The following is a 14,998-nucleotide window of genomic DNA, read 5'->3' as shown; positions in this document are numbered from 1 at the left end:
GGAGAAAAGACCTAACCCGTGCACAGTATCAGAAGCAGCATCAGTTAACGTGGTCTGTTTGCCGGCCTTACACAGGCTCGGTGTTGGAGACCCAGGGGGTGGGTGGTAGGAAGGACACTGGCTTTGCATTCAGATGGACCAGAGTTCAAGCTCTGGCCCCATCACTTACTAGCTGTGGGACTTTGCACAAGTCATTTAACGTCTCAAAGCCTCAATTTTCCTCACCTATAAAATGGGAATAATAATAGCACCCATCTCACAGAGGATCAGATGCGTTTGTGCACAGGGAGGGGCTGAGCACAGTGCCTAGGGCCAAAAGGGGGAAAAATCTGGTACAAAATACCAGCCCAGAGACTCAGAGGGGGCCCAGGCTGGGGCCAAACGATGTTGCATATCAGTACCAGTCCATCCTTACTCTTATGCTCCCTGAAAATATTTTTCCTGGCCCCAAACTGCCCCGGCAGTACTTGGCTGAGACACACTACAATGCATGGTGGGTACTTCACTGTTATTGTTATTGTTGTTGTCGTCATTGCTATGTTGTTGACTAAGGAAAACAGTAGTGCACAGAGCCTTGGGAAGGGAGGCTGGGATGTGAGGCCAACTCCCAGCTCTGCCCTCGCCCGCCTGGGTAAAGCTGGGCCTGTCCCTGCTCGCCTGAGGCCAGCACCTTCCTGTGCTTGGCTAGACTCCCATTCCCCACAGACCAGGGGCTGACAGGTGGGGCCATGGAGACCCTGCCCAGGGAACATTTGTGCACAGGCGGGGCTGGATTTGGGTCCTTAGTCACTTCATTTGTAATCTGAGAATAACAGCCTCCTTCGCACAGGTGCCCCAGCTCCAGGACCCAGGATCCAGGCGCAAGTGTGAAGCCAAAACAGGAAGTCCCGCCCCTTGGTAGCCTCCTGGTTCCTCGTTGGTGAGGATACCTATCCATCTGGAACTTTAGCCCTATCCCTGGATACCCACCTACCCAGAGATTGGATTCTGGTGGAATTACAGCCCAACCCTCTGATTGGATCCCACTAAGGGAGCCAGAGAGGGGATGTGAATACCCTGTAGTTGATTTATCAGCGGTCATGTTTTTCAGGCCAGGCCTGGAGGCTTCCAGGGCCCTGGTGGGATTCTGTCATTAGGTTAATATTCTCTAGAGGGAAGAACCATGGGCCTTTAAGGCCAGTGGTCAGCTCCCAGCGAGGGCATAATGAGCGGGACCACCTCCTGGGCTGCCAGGATATCCAGCTGGAGGGATGGGCTGTGGAGGGGACCAGGGCCTCCCACCCAAGGGAGCTCCAAAGACAAAGGCCTGGAGAGTGGGAAGGCTCTGTCCCCAAGCTGTGTGCCCTTGGGCCAGTTACCTCACTCTTGGACCTCAGTTTCCTGGTCTGTGAAATGGGGAAGTACCTCGTTGGAATTCTGGCCCCAATTACCCTCCCCCAGAAGATTCTAGCAGCCTCATCTCTGGCCTCCCTGCTTTGGGTCTCATCCTCTCCAGTCTCTGTTCCACACTCTGGCCAGCGTGCTCTTCCTCGGCACAGTCTGGGCTCCTTGGCCTGGCGTCCAAGGCTGAAATCTCAGCCTCCTCTCTCCTTCCTTGCTGTCCCAGCCTCTCTGTCCCAGCCTCGCCCTGCTCCTCCAGGTTCATCAAACAGCTGGAGCTCTCGGGCCTCAGCTCCGCTCCCACGGTGTAAGTCATTTCCCCTCCCTGGCCTCAGTCAGTTCCCCTCACTGCACCCTGTTCCGTGCACACACCAGGACTGTTCCCGCCCCAGAGCCTTTGCATATGCTCTTCCCTCTGCCTGGAACACCCTCCCCTTCTCCACCTGGGTGACTCCTGCTCCTTATCCGGGTCCCAGCTCACTGTCACCCCCTCTAGGAAACCTTCCCAGGTCTGATTCATCTCCCTTTGCCCAGCACCTGGCACAGAGCAGGCAGGAGTTCCCACCTGGCCCCTTCCCTCTCTCCTTAGCTCACCTCCAATCCCTTTTGCTTTGTCCCATTGCAGCCTCCATGAGGGCAGCCGAGCAGGTGTTCCAGGACTGTGCAGAGATCCAGCGCTTCGGGGCCAATGCCAGTGGCATCTACACCATCCATGTGGCCAATGTGACGGGGCCCAGGAAGGTTAGGGGGCTTCCCGGGGGCTGAGCCTATCAGAGGGTGCTGAGCCAAGGGCCTCCCAGACAGATCCCCCATCAGCTCAGGCTTTGTCCAACATCTGAGATACCAGAGCACATGGGGTGGCCGTTCTGGTGCCCCAACTCAGTGAGGGGTCAGATCGTGGGGTTAAAGCAAAAGTTCCCAAAGTTGGAAGTACATCCTTCTGCATCTTCTCCAGAGATGCCTTTAGTTGGAATAGCAGGAAATAGTTCTATGTTGGTTCAGGTAATGCTAGCTGCAATAACAAATAAATCCTGAAATGCCAGGGGCTTAACACAGAGAAGTTTATCTCTAGTTTACCTATAGTCCAGTTGGAGGCAGGTATGGGGGCTCTGCTCCACGTGGGAAATCAGGGACCGGGCCTGATGGAGGCCCCACCATCTTCAGTGAGTGGCTCCCAAGGTTGCTCTGAGCTTTGAGATGCAGTTGTCAGATGGGGGGCGAGGTCAAGGGAAAGTGCGGATGTCAGGAGGGTGGGTTTGGGGGCCAGGCCCAGAAGTGGATGAGCATGGAGAACAAGTAGCCAGTCTTCCCACCTCATAATTCCCTTTCAGTTTCCTTTCAACTGTCTCAATATATCGAGGAGAATGGCTCCATTTGTTTCCAGAATTTCTTTAACACTCCTTGCACACCTGCTAAACTCCCCTTGTAACAAAGAGAGATCAGGCCCTCAATTTCTAGCCGGAATTTTGCAACACTAGTTTGTTTTCATTATATTCATTTTTACAATTATCTGAATAAAAGCAAATATTACTAGTTTTCCCTTTGTGGTACTGATAAGATTTCCTTTTAAAATATACTTAATCAGAGTATTTATTTAAGTTGAAAAAAAGGACACCATTTTTTTAAGTAAATAGGCTATATTAAATTAAGTAAATTCAGCTATGGTGGAATTCGGGAAACTATGAATGGCTGAAATTTGGGAACACTGATAGAGAGGGAAGAGCTAGCCTGGGAGGCAAGAGATCTGGGCTCAAACCTCAGCTTTACTTTTCTCACTTGCCTTGAACAAGTCCCTTCCCGTCTCTGGGCCTCAGTTTCCCTTCCTGTACCCTCAGCTACCCCCACAATAGATACCACTGTCTTGTCTCCCTGAGCAGGCCTTTACCATCTTAGAGCCTCTACTCCTGCTGCTGTCCCCACTGGAAATGCCATTCCCACTCATCTCTACCTGGCAGGCACATCATCATCCAAGGCCCTGTTCCAGTGCCACCTCCTCTGGGAAGCTTTCCAGGGTTGCCCAGTGACTCCTTCTTGGGGGTTCTCCTTGTAGCTGCCCAAATAGCTGTTCATAATCCATAGTCTGCCTTCCCCATCATAGCCTCCTCCAGACCAAGCCAGCCCCAAGTGTTGATTTATCTCTGATTCATCTAGTCCAGGGCCAGCCACCAAGTCTGTCCTCACTGAACATTGAACATGTACTGAACTGGCTGGAAAAGTAATACAAAGTGAACAAAGCTTAGACTGAAAGATGTGATTGTGATGGAAGGAAGCTCTTTGAGAGAGAGAACTCTTTGTGTCTTTTCCATATCGGCATCCACAGTGCTTTGAATGGAGCCTGGCACACAGTAGGTGCTCAGAAAACATTTGTCCACTGAATGTAAGAGCATTTCCTGAATCTACACTGTGTGCCGAGCACTTTACACCTCTCAGCATTTAATCCCTACAGCAACCTTGCAATAATAGTGAGTGAAGAGCCTCCATTTATTTAGTTCCTAGAAAGTGCCAGGCTCACTTCTCTAGATGACTCATCTCGTTTAATTCTCACAGCAACCCCAGTTTGCAGATGACGAACTGAGGCACAACAAGGTGAAGGTATTAAGATGGTAATTTGACAAATGAGGAAAGGAAGGCTCTGAGAGGGCATCACTTGCCTACCATTTTAGAAACATGATGACAACAGGTGGGGAATTTGAACCTGGATCTTTCTGATGCCCTTGACCTCCAGGTTCACCTTTTGCTCTGTGAGGTTCTGTCAGCCAAATCTACACTTGGGCCAGCCCAGACCTGGCTTCTGGCTGCCTCCAAGTGCTTCCAACTCCCTCTCACCCAATTCTCTCTAGGTGTTCTGTGACATGGAGGCCAATGGGGGTGGGTGGACCCTCATCCAGCGCCGTGAGAATGGCAGCGTGAATTTCCAGCGGAACTGGAAGGATTACAAACAGGTAACGCTGCTGCCCTGGGGAGGGGCTTTTCGGCCCTAAAACCTGGGGCAGGAGGGGGGTTGTAGGCAGGGGACTGGTTTGCCCTCAACCCTTCCCAGAAAAAACTCAGCCCACCTAAAACCAACCACCTTCAAATAGATTTGCCCAGGCACATTCCCTGTCAGGAGACCCTATCACCTGGAACTGAACCTTCTTTTTGCAGGTTCTGATATATATCCTAAGAATGAAAGTTTAACTTCATTTTTGTCTTAATTTTTGGAAAGATAATACATGTACATTGCTAAAAAGTTTTAAAGAACACAAAAAAAGGGAACAGAAAAAAAGTCGTCTCCCCCGCCCACCCCTGGCGGCAGCGCTTAAATGAATGTCCTTGTCTTTGGACACGTATGTGACCACATCTGCAAGGGCGATTCTTTAATGCAGAATTGTTGGCTCAAAGACCCCATGCGTTTTACAAGATGAGCAATAGTGCCCGATTGTCTTCCAATTTTTTAATTAAATTTTGAATACAGGAATTTTGGCAAGCTGACTTAAAAGCTCTTAAAGTTTTCAAAAGCAAGAGAAATAGAAAAAGATACACAGAAATACAACAATATTATTATTTGTGTCTGCCTGCTGTTCATTTGATAAATGCTTTAAAATAAATACCAAGTTAAGCTATGAGTATTCTTAAACCAGTTGGGTTTTAAACCATCATTAAAATGGCAAACAGGGCCGGCCCCGTGGCTTGGCGGTTGAGTGCACGCGCTCCGCTGCTGGCGGCCTGGGTTCAATCCTGGGTGCGCACCGACGCACCGCTTCTCCGGCCATGCTGAGGCTGCGTCCCACATACAGCAACTAGAAGGATGTGCAGCTATGACATACAACTATCTACTGGGGCTTTGGGGGAAAAAATAAATAAATAAAATTATAAAATGGCAAAGAGAAATAGGGTGGTCAGATGCAGAAATACACAAAAGAGTGCTGAACATTAACCATTAGGAAACCAGCGGCACAGCATGACTGAAATGGGAAGTGGGGCGTCTTAGGTGTGCTGCTGTCCTTGGTGCTGAATAATTGTTCTGGCCAAGGGCATTGGTTTCCCATCACCCTGGGACAATGGTGACTCCCAATGCTCTTAGCTTTCCCAGTCTATGTTGCTGAAATTTTGCAGTACCTGCCATGTCACTGAACAAAGTTTGCTCTACGATTTATGCATCTGATTAAAATCTTCAATTTTTTATTGAGATTTAAAATACATGCAGCTAAGTGCACAAATCTTAAGTGTAAACTCAATGAATTCTTACATATGTATTACCCATGTGACCACCATTCGAAGCTGGATATACAAGCACACACTTCCAGCACCCCAGAAGCCCTTCTTGTGCCCCCTCCAAGTCAATACTCCCCAAAAGTAGTCACTATTCTGACTTCTATCACCACCGATTCATTTTGCCTATTCTTGAGCTTCATAGAAATGTGATTTCGATTATTTTTAACAGGACTTTACACTGACAAAAGTCGTAGTCTTTTTGCTCTAGGAGATGGGGCACTCCCACCCCCAGGCCTGCCCACACTGTACTTCATGAGCTTGGTCATTAGGCAAGGTGGTTTTGGATAAGTAGCCCCGGAGCCTGGCCCAGCCCAGCTCCTCAGCCAGGGATGTAGCCTCCCTCCTGGGCATGCAGCCCACGTCATCCTCTCCTCCCCTTAGGGCTTTGGTGACCCAGCCGGGGAGCACTGGCTGGGGAATGAAGTGGTGCACCAGCTCACCAGCAGGGCAGCCTACTCTCTGCGCGTGGAGCTGCAAGACTGGGAGGGCAACGAAGCCTACGCGCAGTATGAGCATTTCCAGCTGGGCAGCGAGGGGCAGCTGTACAGGTGGGCTCGGGGCCCATGCTGGTGGGCGGGCTGGGGCCCCTGGGCTAGGGCTACAGAGTCTGCACCAAAGGGCAGTCCCTGGGCGTCTCCTGTTCCTACCATCTGTCCCCCGTTTGGGTGCACGTCATGGGATCTGGAGCTGGTTGGCTAGCACTCAGCACGTCCGGCCACTGGGTGGGGTGGAGAGGAGGTCACTGACGCCACCATCCCAGGAGCAGGAAGGGGCCGTCCAAGGTCATCACCCTGAGTCAGTCATTTTATAGAAGCCCAGAAGGGGGGAGGGGACTTGCCCAGCCTGTCCTGTGCTGTGGGGTGAGGTGGAAAGGTCCCTGGGCTGGGAATCGGGGGACCTGGGCTCATTCTGGCTCTTCTCCAGCTCACTCTGTGAACTTGGGCGAGTCAAGGTTCTGGCTTCTCCGCACCTCTGCTTCTTAGCTGCAGGACGGGCTTAAATATAAGTATATTGTAAAATCATCAAGGTCTTCACCCCGCCCCCCAGCCTGGCTCTTGGCTCTGTTCCCGAGAAGGAAGGAGCATTTATGGAGCACCTACTGTGTCCCAGGCACATTACTCCATTTAATCCTCCCCACAACACTCCAAGGTAAGCATTACTGTACCTCTTGTAGTGATGTAGAGACTGAGGCACCGAGCTCAGGTCTCCCTGCTGCCAAAATTCACGGCGTTTACATGATGTTGCCCCTCTGAGAAACTCAAGGATCTTGAAGATAAGCCTTGGTCCTGGTTATCTTTGAACCAGGACAGAATTGAATTCACAGGCTCACACTCACTGGGCTGTGAAGGACTTACATGTCATCTGGTTCTTCATGTGATGCTAGAATCAGTCACCATCCAGCCATGCTGGAATCCCTCCACTGATGGGGAGGTCACTTCCTCCCAAGGAATCCCTGATGACTCTGTCCCCCTGCACCTTATGCCTAATTCCTCCTCTGGGGGCTTTTCAATGATGGGTCTCCACCCCACTCTCTTCTATTAAGTGCCCCTGGTTCCTCCAGCGAGGTGGTTCTGACATCCCTCCTTACGGGACCCACCCCAATCTGATAATATTCCTCCTTAAACTGCAAGGCTCAGAGCTGAATGAAACATCCCCTGGGTCTGGGCTGAGCCAGATGCCCCCTACTCCTCAAGCTGACCAGTGAGTAGCCACAACGCCCTGCTGACTCCTATTTAAGCCACTGACCACCAAAGCCGAGGCTTAAGTCCTGACTCTGTCCCTTTCTCCCTGAGTGACCTGAACAGGTCCCTCCACCTTCACATCTGGTAAATGGGTACCCTGTGTATACCTCCCATATTCACAGTGCTAGAAGCTTGCATGAGATGCTGCACTTGGGGCACTGGCACAGTGCCTGGCCCTTAGTAAATGCTCTGCAGATAATATTATAATCGCGTCTCCGAGCAGCCCTTCACACACGTGGCTGGCCTGCTCTGTGTGAGGTCACTTCAGCTCCCGTCCCCAGTGCCTGGTACTGTGCATAGCAGGAAGCTAGAGGAGCCTCTTAAATCTCTCCTGTACATGTAGCAGTTCAGCCTCATCTCCTTGACCCAATTCTTGGGCAGCAGCTTCTGTGGCCCTAAGTCCAGGATCTGCCGTTTGTCTTGGGAAAGAAATATCCAGAGAAGTATTTCATTGCACTAAAGAACACAGCCCTTGGGGCCGGCCTGGTGGCAGTTAAGTGCGCGTGCCCTGCTGAGGCGGCCCAGGGTTCGGATCCTGAGCACGCACCAACACACTGCTTGTCAAGCCATGCTGTGTCGGCATCCCATATAAAGTGGAGGAAGATGGGCGCAGATGTTAGCCCAGGGCCAGTCTTCCTCAGCAAAAATGAGGAGAATTGGCGACAGATGTTAGCTCAGGGCTAATCTTCTTCACAAGGGAAAAAAAAAAGAACCCAGCCCTGGAGCCAGACTGTCTGGGTATGAATCCCGACTCTACCACTTATTGGCATCGTGACCTTAGACAAGTTACTTAACCTCTCTGTGCCTTAGTTTCCTCATCTGTAAAATATAATATCTATTTCATAATTGAGATAATCTGTTGAAAGACATCTAGCATATGGTAAGTGTTAAATAAATGTTGGAGATATACAACTAATATATTCAGAGACAGAAATATAATATTTCTGCATCTATGTATATCTCTTTTGTCCATCTAGACAAACATACATATGTATGTTAAATTTGGAATTCCCTGCCACACTCTCATATGTGAATTTGACGCACTGCCTCTGGCTTTTTATGTGAGCTCCCTGCCCGTGGTTCCAGACTACTACGCCCAGGCCTCTAAGGGCCCACATCTACTTGACCGACTGCAGAGCCCTAAATAATAACAGTATATTGAACACTCGCCTTGTGCCAGGCATGAGCTGGAACTAGTCATTTGAGGAAGAATCAGACCTGGGCCCCACCCCTCAAAGTTGTTCACAGCCCAGTGTGTTGTGTGTGTCTGGGGGTGACGAGTCCACAGACAATCCTATACCCCCGGGAGAGAGGAGCTGCTTAAGGGGAAAGCACAGAGGCACAGAGATGCTTGTGCAATCAGGGAGGGCTCCCTGGAGGAGGTGACACCTATAGAAGGTGGGCATTCTCCAGACGAAGAGAGGATAGGAAGGGCATCTCAGGCAGTGGGGATGTTCTGAAAAAAGGCAGAGAGAGAGTTGACAGCCAGCTGGCCACAGATACCCCAACCTGAGCAAGACTTTTTCAAGGGCTGCTGGGATCATAAGAAGAGTCTCCGCTCATTCAGGAAAAGCTTGGGAGACTGAAGGTGGAGATCCTGGAAAGCACAGGAGGGCCTGGAAAATGCCGGAGAAGACCAAGAGGAGAGTGACAGGATAGACGCTAGTCCCTGTGCCCCCACTGTACAGAGTCAGCCGGTTGGTGAAGCGAGGAGAATCCCCACAGGGAAGCCCAGAGGCGGCGAAGCAGGGGCAGTCAGCAGCAGGGGCGCCACATTTGTCAGACACAATATTGGGGGACTTCTGGAGCCCAGCTGGGGTGCATGCATAAGCCTGCAGAGGAGGCAGCCCATGGGGAGGACGGGGGAGGCACAAGCACGGCACAGGCACACACAGACACAGGGCATCTGCCTCCCAGGGGCGCCCACACCCCCAGACCCAATGACAAGTGCGAGATACACGCAGATACACAGGGACACACACAGCACACATGCACATGTGGAGGGCTCACCACACCCCTGGGGTACACACTTGGCCTACAGAGCACACAGACTCACAGAAGTGCATAGCTGTACAAACAAGCACAAACACACACCCAGACACATGTGCAAATGTGCCTCACAGAAGCCCTCGAAGATCAACACACACACAATCCCAGGCATGGAGCAGATTCTAGAACACACTCAGACCCACTGTCGATATTGTTGCACAAACTCAAAACAGACACAGAGGGGCGTGCAGGTGTGAAGAATCGTGTCCGGATGCTCACCACTGCAGACACACAGACCCACGCACAGATATATGGACATGTGGAAAACACAGCCGTGTGTCTAACTTGGGGAACCCCAGAGACTCCTTTGTGTGTTTGGGTTCCCCGGGCCTGAGCCGTGAACATGTTCCAGGTGCATCTGATCAGCAGATCCAGTGGGTTTCCTGGTGCCTGACTTGAGGGTCTGTCAGAGGTCTCACATCCCCTTTCTGGCTCCCAGGGGGGAGGGGAGGAGAGGCAGAGTCTGAGCTGAGGCCCTGGGGACAGTAGAGGGGCCGGTGCTGCTGGAGTGGCCTCGTGAGACCCGTCAGCTCTGTCCAGCCCTGGGAGCTCGCAGCCCCAGACTTAATGTGAGCCCAAACCTCAGCCTGAGCCCCGAGCCTGGCCTTGAACTGACGTCACAGAAACCTCCAGGGGCCCTCAATGGCCACAAGGAGAAGCCAGGACCTCATTACGGGTGGGCCAGCCTGCCGGTCCCCACCCCGGGAAGCCCCTGGCCAGGCGGGCCTCTTGGCAGGCGGATTTGTAATACCAGTCAAGCGAGCCCAGGGTGGCACGTTTAAGGACATAGTTGGGGCTTCACGGCTGGCCACAGCCCTCTGGACCCTGAAGGCCATGCCCCTGCCTCACCACAGACATACAGAGCCCATGAGTGGGAGGTGCAGGGACTGAGCCAGGCCACATGCCCGGGCCCCACCCTCTGGATCCCATGGGGCATCCCCCCGGGCCCTGCCCTGGGGAACAGCAGCTGCCCTGTGCTGCCCTGAGCTGCCCAGGCTGCATCTGGGCTCCACTTGCCTCCACCCGTAGGACCTTCTTAATTGCTCCTAAACCGTCTTCCCACCTCAGCTGCCAGGGCCGCCCCTCCCCTGCTACAGGCACCCAACACGCTCTCCAGCCAGGCTCAGCGGAAGCCTGTGCCAGCGTGTGCCAAGGGCTGGGAACACAGGACAGACGAATAACAACCAGCACTAAATGTGCTGAGCGTTTACCATGGGCCTGCCCTGCTCTGACTCATCACACACTGAGCTCATCCAATCACAGGAGCTGAATGAGGTTGTCCCTGTCAATATTACTATCGTTACCATTTTAATAGATGAAGAAGCTGACGCCAAGAGGCGAAGCAGTCTACCGAAGGTCGTGCAGCTGACGAGTGGCAGAACTGGGACTTGAATCCAGGTGTTCTGCCCCCAGAGTTCGTGGTCATAGTCATCACACAGGCTTGGACGTGCCCACCACGCCTCACAGCCTGGCAGAGAAATACAAACCCTCCCCAGCTGGCAGCAGATGTGGAAGTCGCAGGGCCAGGGGTGCCCCGGGGCACAGATCCATGAGGACTAGTGTGGTCAGGGAAGGCTTCCCGGAGGTGGGTGGATGTGAGGAGGTGTGACGGGGCTGGGGAGGGAAATGCACACAGCTCCCAAGTCAGGCCACACTGGGCTGGGATCTGGCTCTCACTCTCGTTCGTTCTGTGACCTTGGGCAGGCTCCTGTGGCTCTTGGGATCTCAATTTCCTCATCTGTAAAATGGGAATAAGGGTGTTGTGAGGATTAAATGAGAATGAGTTAACCCCCATGTAAAGCACTTTGAACAATGCCTGGCACATAGTAGGTGTTTTTAAAAATGTTAGACGTTGGCCTCATTATTAGTATTATCATGATCTTCTCACTCCTGTCCATGCCTCAAGTTCAGTGAGATGAGAGGCCTGGCACACAGCAGGTGCTCTGTCCCTGGGAGGCAGCAGGCAGGGAGGGCAATTCCAGAGAAGAGACAGCCCAGGCACCCCAGGCTGGGGCCTCCCCCTCCCTTAACAACCAGAGGGGAGCCCCAGCCTGGGACAGAGCCTCCTGGGCAGGCCCTTCCTGCACCAGCCCCAACCTGACTCTGGGCCCCTCTCCTATCACCGCCTCCGGGTGGCCTCCAGGCTTTCTCTGAGCGGGTACAGCGGCTCAGCAGGGCGCCAGAGCAGCCTGGTCCTGCAAGGCACCAACTTCAGCACTCGTGACGCAGACAACGACAACTGTCTCTGCAAGTGCGCCCAGATGCTGTCTGGAGGTGGGTGCGCGGTGGGGGAGAGCCCCGCCTACCCACAGGCTCGCCTGGCTGGACACCCCCATTCCCTCCCGACTGAGGTTCTTGTGCAGCCCGGTGCTTCTCGGGATGGGGTGCAGGTCGGGGTCTCCCCCACCCACGGGCTGGCCTGGCTGTGCCCCATCCATACCTTCCCCCACCGAGTCCTTGAGGTCCCTTCCAGGGTCTCACCTCCTCCTAGAACGGGCACCACCAGTTTTCCCCTGAGACCAGGCCAGAGGAACACTGAGGGTGCGGCCCAGGAGGCACCATGCCCCATGAGTCCCAACCCCAGGCCTGAGAATTCCCACCCCCCAGGCCAAGCAGGACCAACATGGGGGACACCAGGCAGGGGCAGAGGGGCGGCTCCCCGCCAACTCAGGCTCAGGCAGTGTTCTTTGGGGGGAACAGAGGTCAGAGAGTGGAAGATGAGAATGAATCAGAGACAGACAGAGTGGGAGAGACAGAGATAGGAAGAGAGACCTCTTGAGACACAGACGGAGACAAGAGAGATGGAGACAGATGGAGTCGAGGGAGACACCAGACACCAAACATAGGGCAGTGAAGATAGAGAGCTACACGGGGACAGGAGTACAGAGGGAAAGATGGAGAGAGAAATGCAGACCACCAAAAGACAGGTGGACACAGTGTGTGAGAGACAGAGACCCGGAAAGGCAGGACAACAGAGATCAAAGAGAGAGACAGAGACATCAGAGAGAGACACACACAGAGACAGACACAAGCACGGAGACCATCAGAGAGCTGCACTCCAAGGCCCCAGGCTGAGCAGAGGAGTCTCCTGCCCCCCATGCCCTCTCCCACTCAGCCTCGGATCCAGGGGCTGGCTTCCTGGAGGAGGCAACAGCCCTGATTAGTCTTTCGGGTGGGGGACTGCCCTCACCCCACTGGGCCCCCACCTCCCCAGAGCCTCTTCCTCCCCCCCCTCAGGGTGGTGGTTTGACGCCTGCGGCCTCTCCAACCTCAATGGCATCTACTACCCGGCCCACCACCACGTGCGCAAGCTCAACGGCGTCCGCTGGCACTACTTCCAGGGCCCCAGCTACTCACTGCGCGCCACTCGCATGATGGTGCGTCCCGCGGGCATCTGACGGGCAACCGCGCCTGGAGGCTTGACCACAGGCAGAGCTGGGGCTCGGAACCGCCCAGACGAGCTGGACAAACACAGGACACGAGGCCAGGGCTTGTCCGGGACCCCCTGGGTCTCCTGAGCCAGCCCTCCTCGCCCCAGGAGTCCAGAGGAGTCAGCCACCTCCCTGTGCCCCTCATTGTGAAATGGCAGGTGCTGGGGGATCCTGCCTCTGCGGTGTGCCTCTCTCCTCTTCCCTCCCGTCTCCTGCCTGCTGAGGCTCACAGTACCCTGCATGAGCTGAGAACAGACTTAACTTGGCTCCTCAAAGGAACACATGACTAATGGTGGAATTTCAGGAGGTGGGAAGGTATTTACAGGCAGGAGACTGCAGAGCTGGAGGCCCAGAGTCTGTCCCTGGGGTTAGTAGGAAGGTCATCTATTCCAAGCTTTCTCAGCCTTGTGACGTCCTTGAACTTCTGTTCACGGCTGAAAGGGCAGCGTCCACCCCAGAATGGGCATCACTATTTCCCCCCACACTGTCCACCCCTCTGCGGCCCCAGCATCTGGAGCTCAGATCTGGTCTCTCAGGGGCTTCAGGAGATCTAAGAGGGATTCCTTTACCCCTAGCGTGTCCTCGAATGTGTTCCAGAAAGAAGAACTCAGGCTCCCCTCTAGAAGTACCTATGATCAAGTGAGAGAGGGAAACACCAGGTTAAATCAATGTGAACAGGCCGTCTTGGCTGCAGGACTTGTCAGAGCCTTTAATGTGGTCATGTGCCTTGTGACCGCCCGGGAAGGAGCTAGAGTGGGCAGCTTTCTCCAAATATACTTATTTGAAAATGGGCCCTGTTCATCCCAGAGCATCTCTCAGGGCTGTGGATGCCCTTGGAAAAGCTGGTCCTCGCACGTCCTGAAGAGGAGGTCCAGGGCCCCCTCCCCTACCCCCATCTGCACTCACCCTTTCTGGCTACAATGAAGGTCTCAAACAGCCTCTAAAAACAGCTTGAAGGAAGCTTTGGGTTAAAGCAGACACACACCATCCCTGAAGAAGGGTCTAGGACTAAGTTCCCTGTCTGTGCTGTGGGCTGGTGTCCTCCCGGACTCCTTCTGGCCCTAGGAAGCCGGATCTCTGCTTGGGGCTGCCCCTCAGCTCTCCCTGTAACCCTGGCTCACCCTGGCTCAAGTTCAGGCACTGTTGGGGACTGTCCACTCTGCCTTGTGCAGAACACCACTCTCCAGTCTAGATCTTTCCCCTCCAAGCTGGAACCCCAGCCCCTCCTCCAGCCTCGTCCAGCAGCGATGCTGCAGCTGGGGGTCCGCGGGAGGAGGGAGTGTGGGGGAGACTGGGCCTTTTCGTGAGACCAGGGGCTCCTCGTGAGCTTCTCTCAGAGCGCGGGGTCAGACAGGGGCCACAGCCACGCTGGCACCACCCCTCACTGTGTCACCCTCCTCAGCCCTGATGAGGCCACCACAGTCCCGGCATCTTCAGCTAACACCTGGGCCCTGCCAGGATGGCTAGGATGCACCTCTGGCTTCAGAAGCTTTTCTCCTGGATTAGGCTGGGGCGGTGGGAACAAGGCCCCTTCGTGTCCCCCCCCCCGCCCCGGCTCTGCCCAGCCCCTGAGTCACCTCCGCCAATCCCGAGTAGAGCCAGCGCAGGTTAACGCTGAGTTCCGTCGGGAAAACTGAGGGATGTGGCTGCTGATGGTGGCATTTCAGGCAGGAGGGGGAAGTACGTAGGGGCAGGTTGGCCCAGAGGGCTCACCCAGCCTTACACAGTATTTGCTGACAGGCCTTTATTTAGCACCTGCTGTGTGCAATATGGTACTGCGGGGCCTTTGCAGTCAAACAGACCTGCTCCGGCTCTTGGACTCAAGGCCAGTGGCTCAGCCTCTCGAGGCCTCGATTGTCTTGTCTGTGAAGTGGGGATGATGCCACTCCCTCCTCACTGGGCTGTGGCGAGGAGGAAATGAGACCCGTATGTCAACTCTTAACAGAGCCTGGCGTGAAGCAGGTGCCTAATAAATGTTAGTTCCCAGAGAGGCGAGTGGGGTGCGCCTCACCCCTTCTCCTGGACCCAGGTAAGGTAAGCATTTACTTTTGTATCCCCAGCGTTTATGTTTGTGCTGCAGAGTTTGTAGGCTGCCTGGATGCTGGAGAGGTGAGGGCAAAGGTGTGGGCCCCGGGACAGACT

General features: G+C 54.0%; 1 protein-coding gene across 1 annotated transcript in view; it reads left to right on the top strand.

The window, feature by feature from the left end:
- ANGPT4 (angiopoietin 4) overlaps positions 1–14,092 on the top strand; it is a 42,129-nt gene extending 28,037 nt beyond the window's left edge. The window contains exons 5-9 of the mRNA XM_058563020.1: positions 2,006–2,121; positions 4,221–4,322; positions 6,016–6,182; positions 11,569–11,699; positions 12,663–14,092. Coding sequence (XP_058419003.1) covers positions 2,006–2,121; positions 4,221–4,322; positions 6,016–6,182; positions 11,569–11,699; positions 12,663–12,823 — 677 coding nt within the window. The 3' untranslated portion in view covers positions 12,824–14,092. The remainder of the gene's footprint in view (positions 1–2,005; positions 2,122–4,220; positions 4,323–6,015; positions 6,183–11,568; positions 11,700–12,662) is intronic.
- Positions 14,093–14,998: the final 906 nt, after the last annotated feature.

This window comes from Diceros bicornis, chromosome 19 (assembly GCF_020826845.1).
Source record: "Diceros bicornis minor isolate mBicDic1 chromosome 19, mDicBic1.mat.cur, whole genome shotgun sequence".
NCBI classification, from domain to species: domain Eukaryota; kingdom Metazoa; phylum Chordata; class Mammalia; order Perissodactyla; family Rhinocerotidae; genus Diceros; species Diceros bicornis.
The sequence above is the reverse complement of the archived record's forward strand: the minus strand, read 5'-3'. Positions and strand labels throughout refer to the sequence as shown.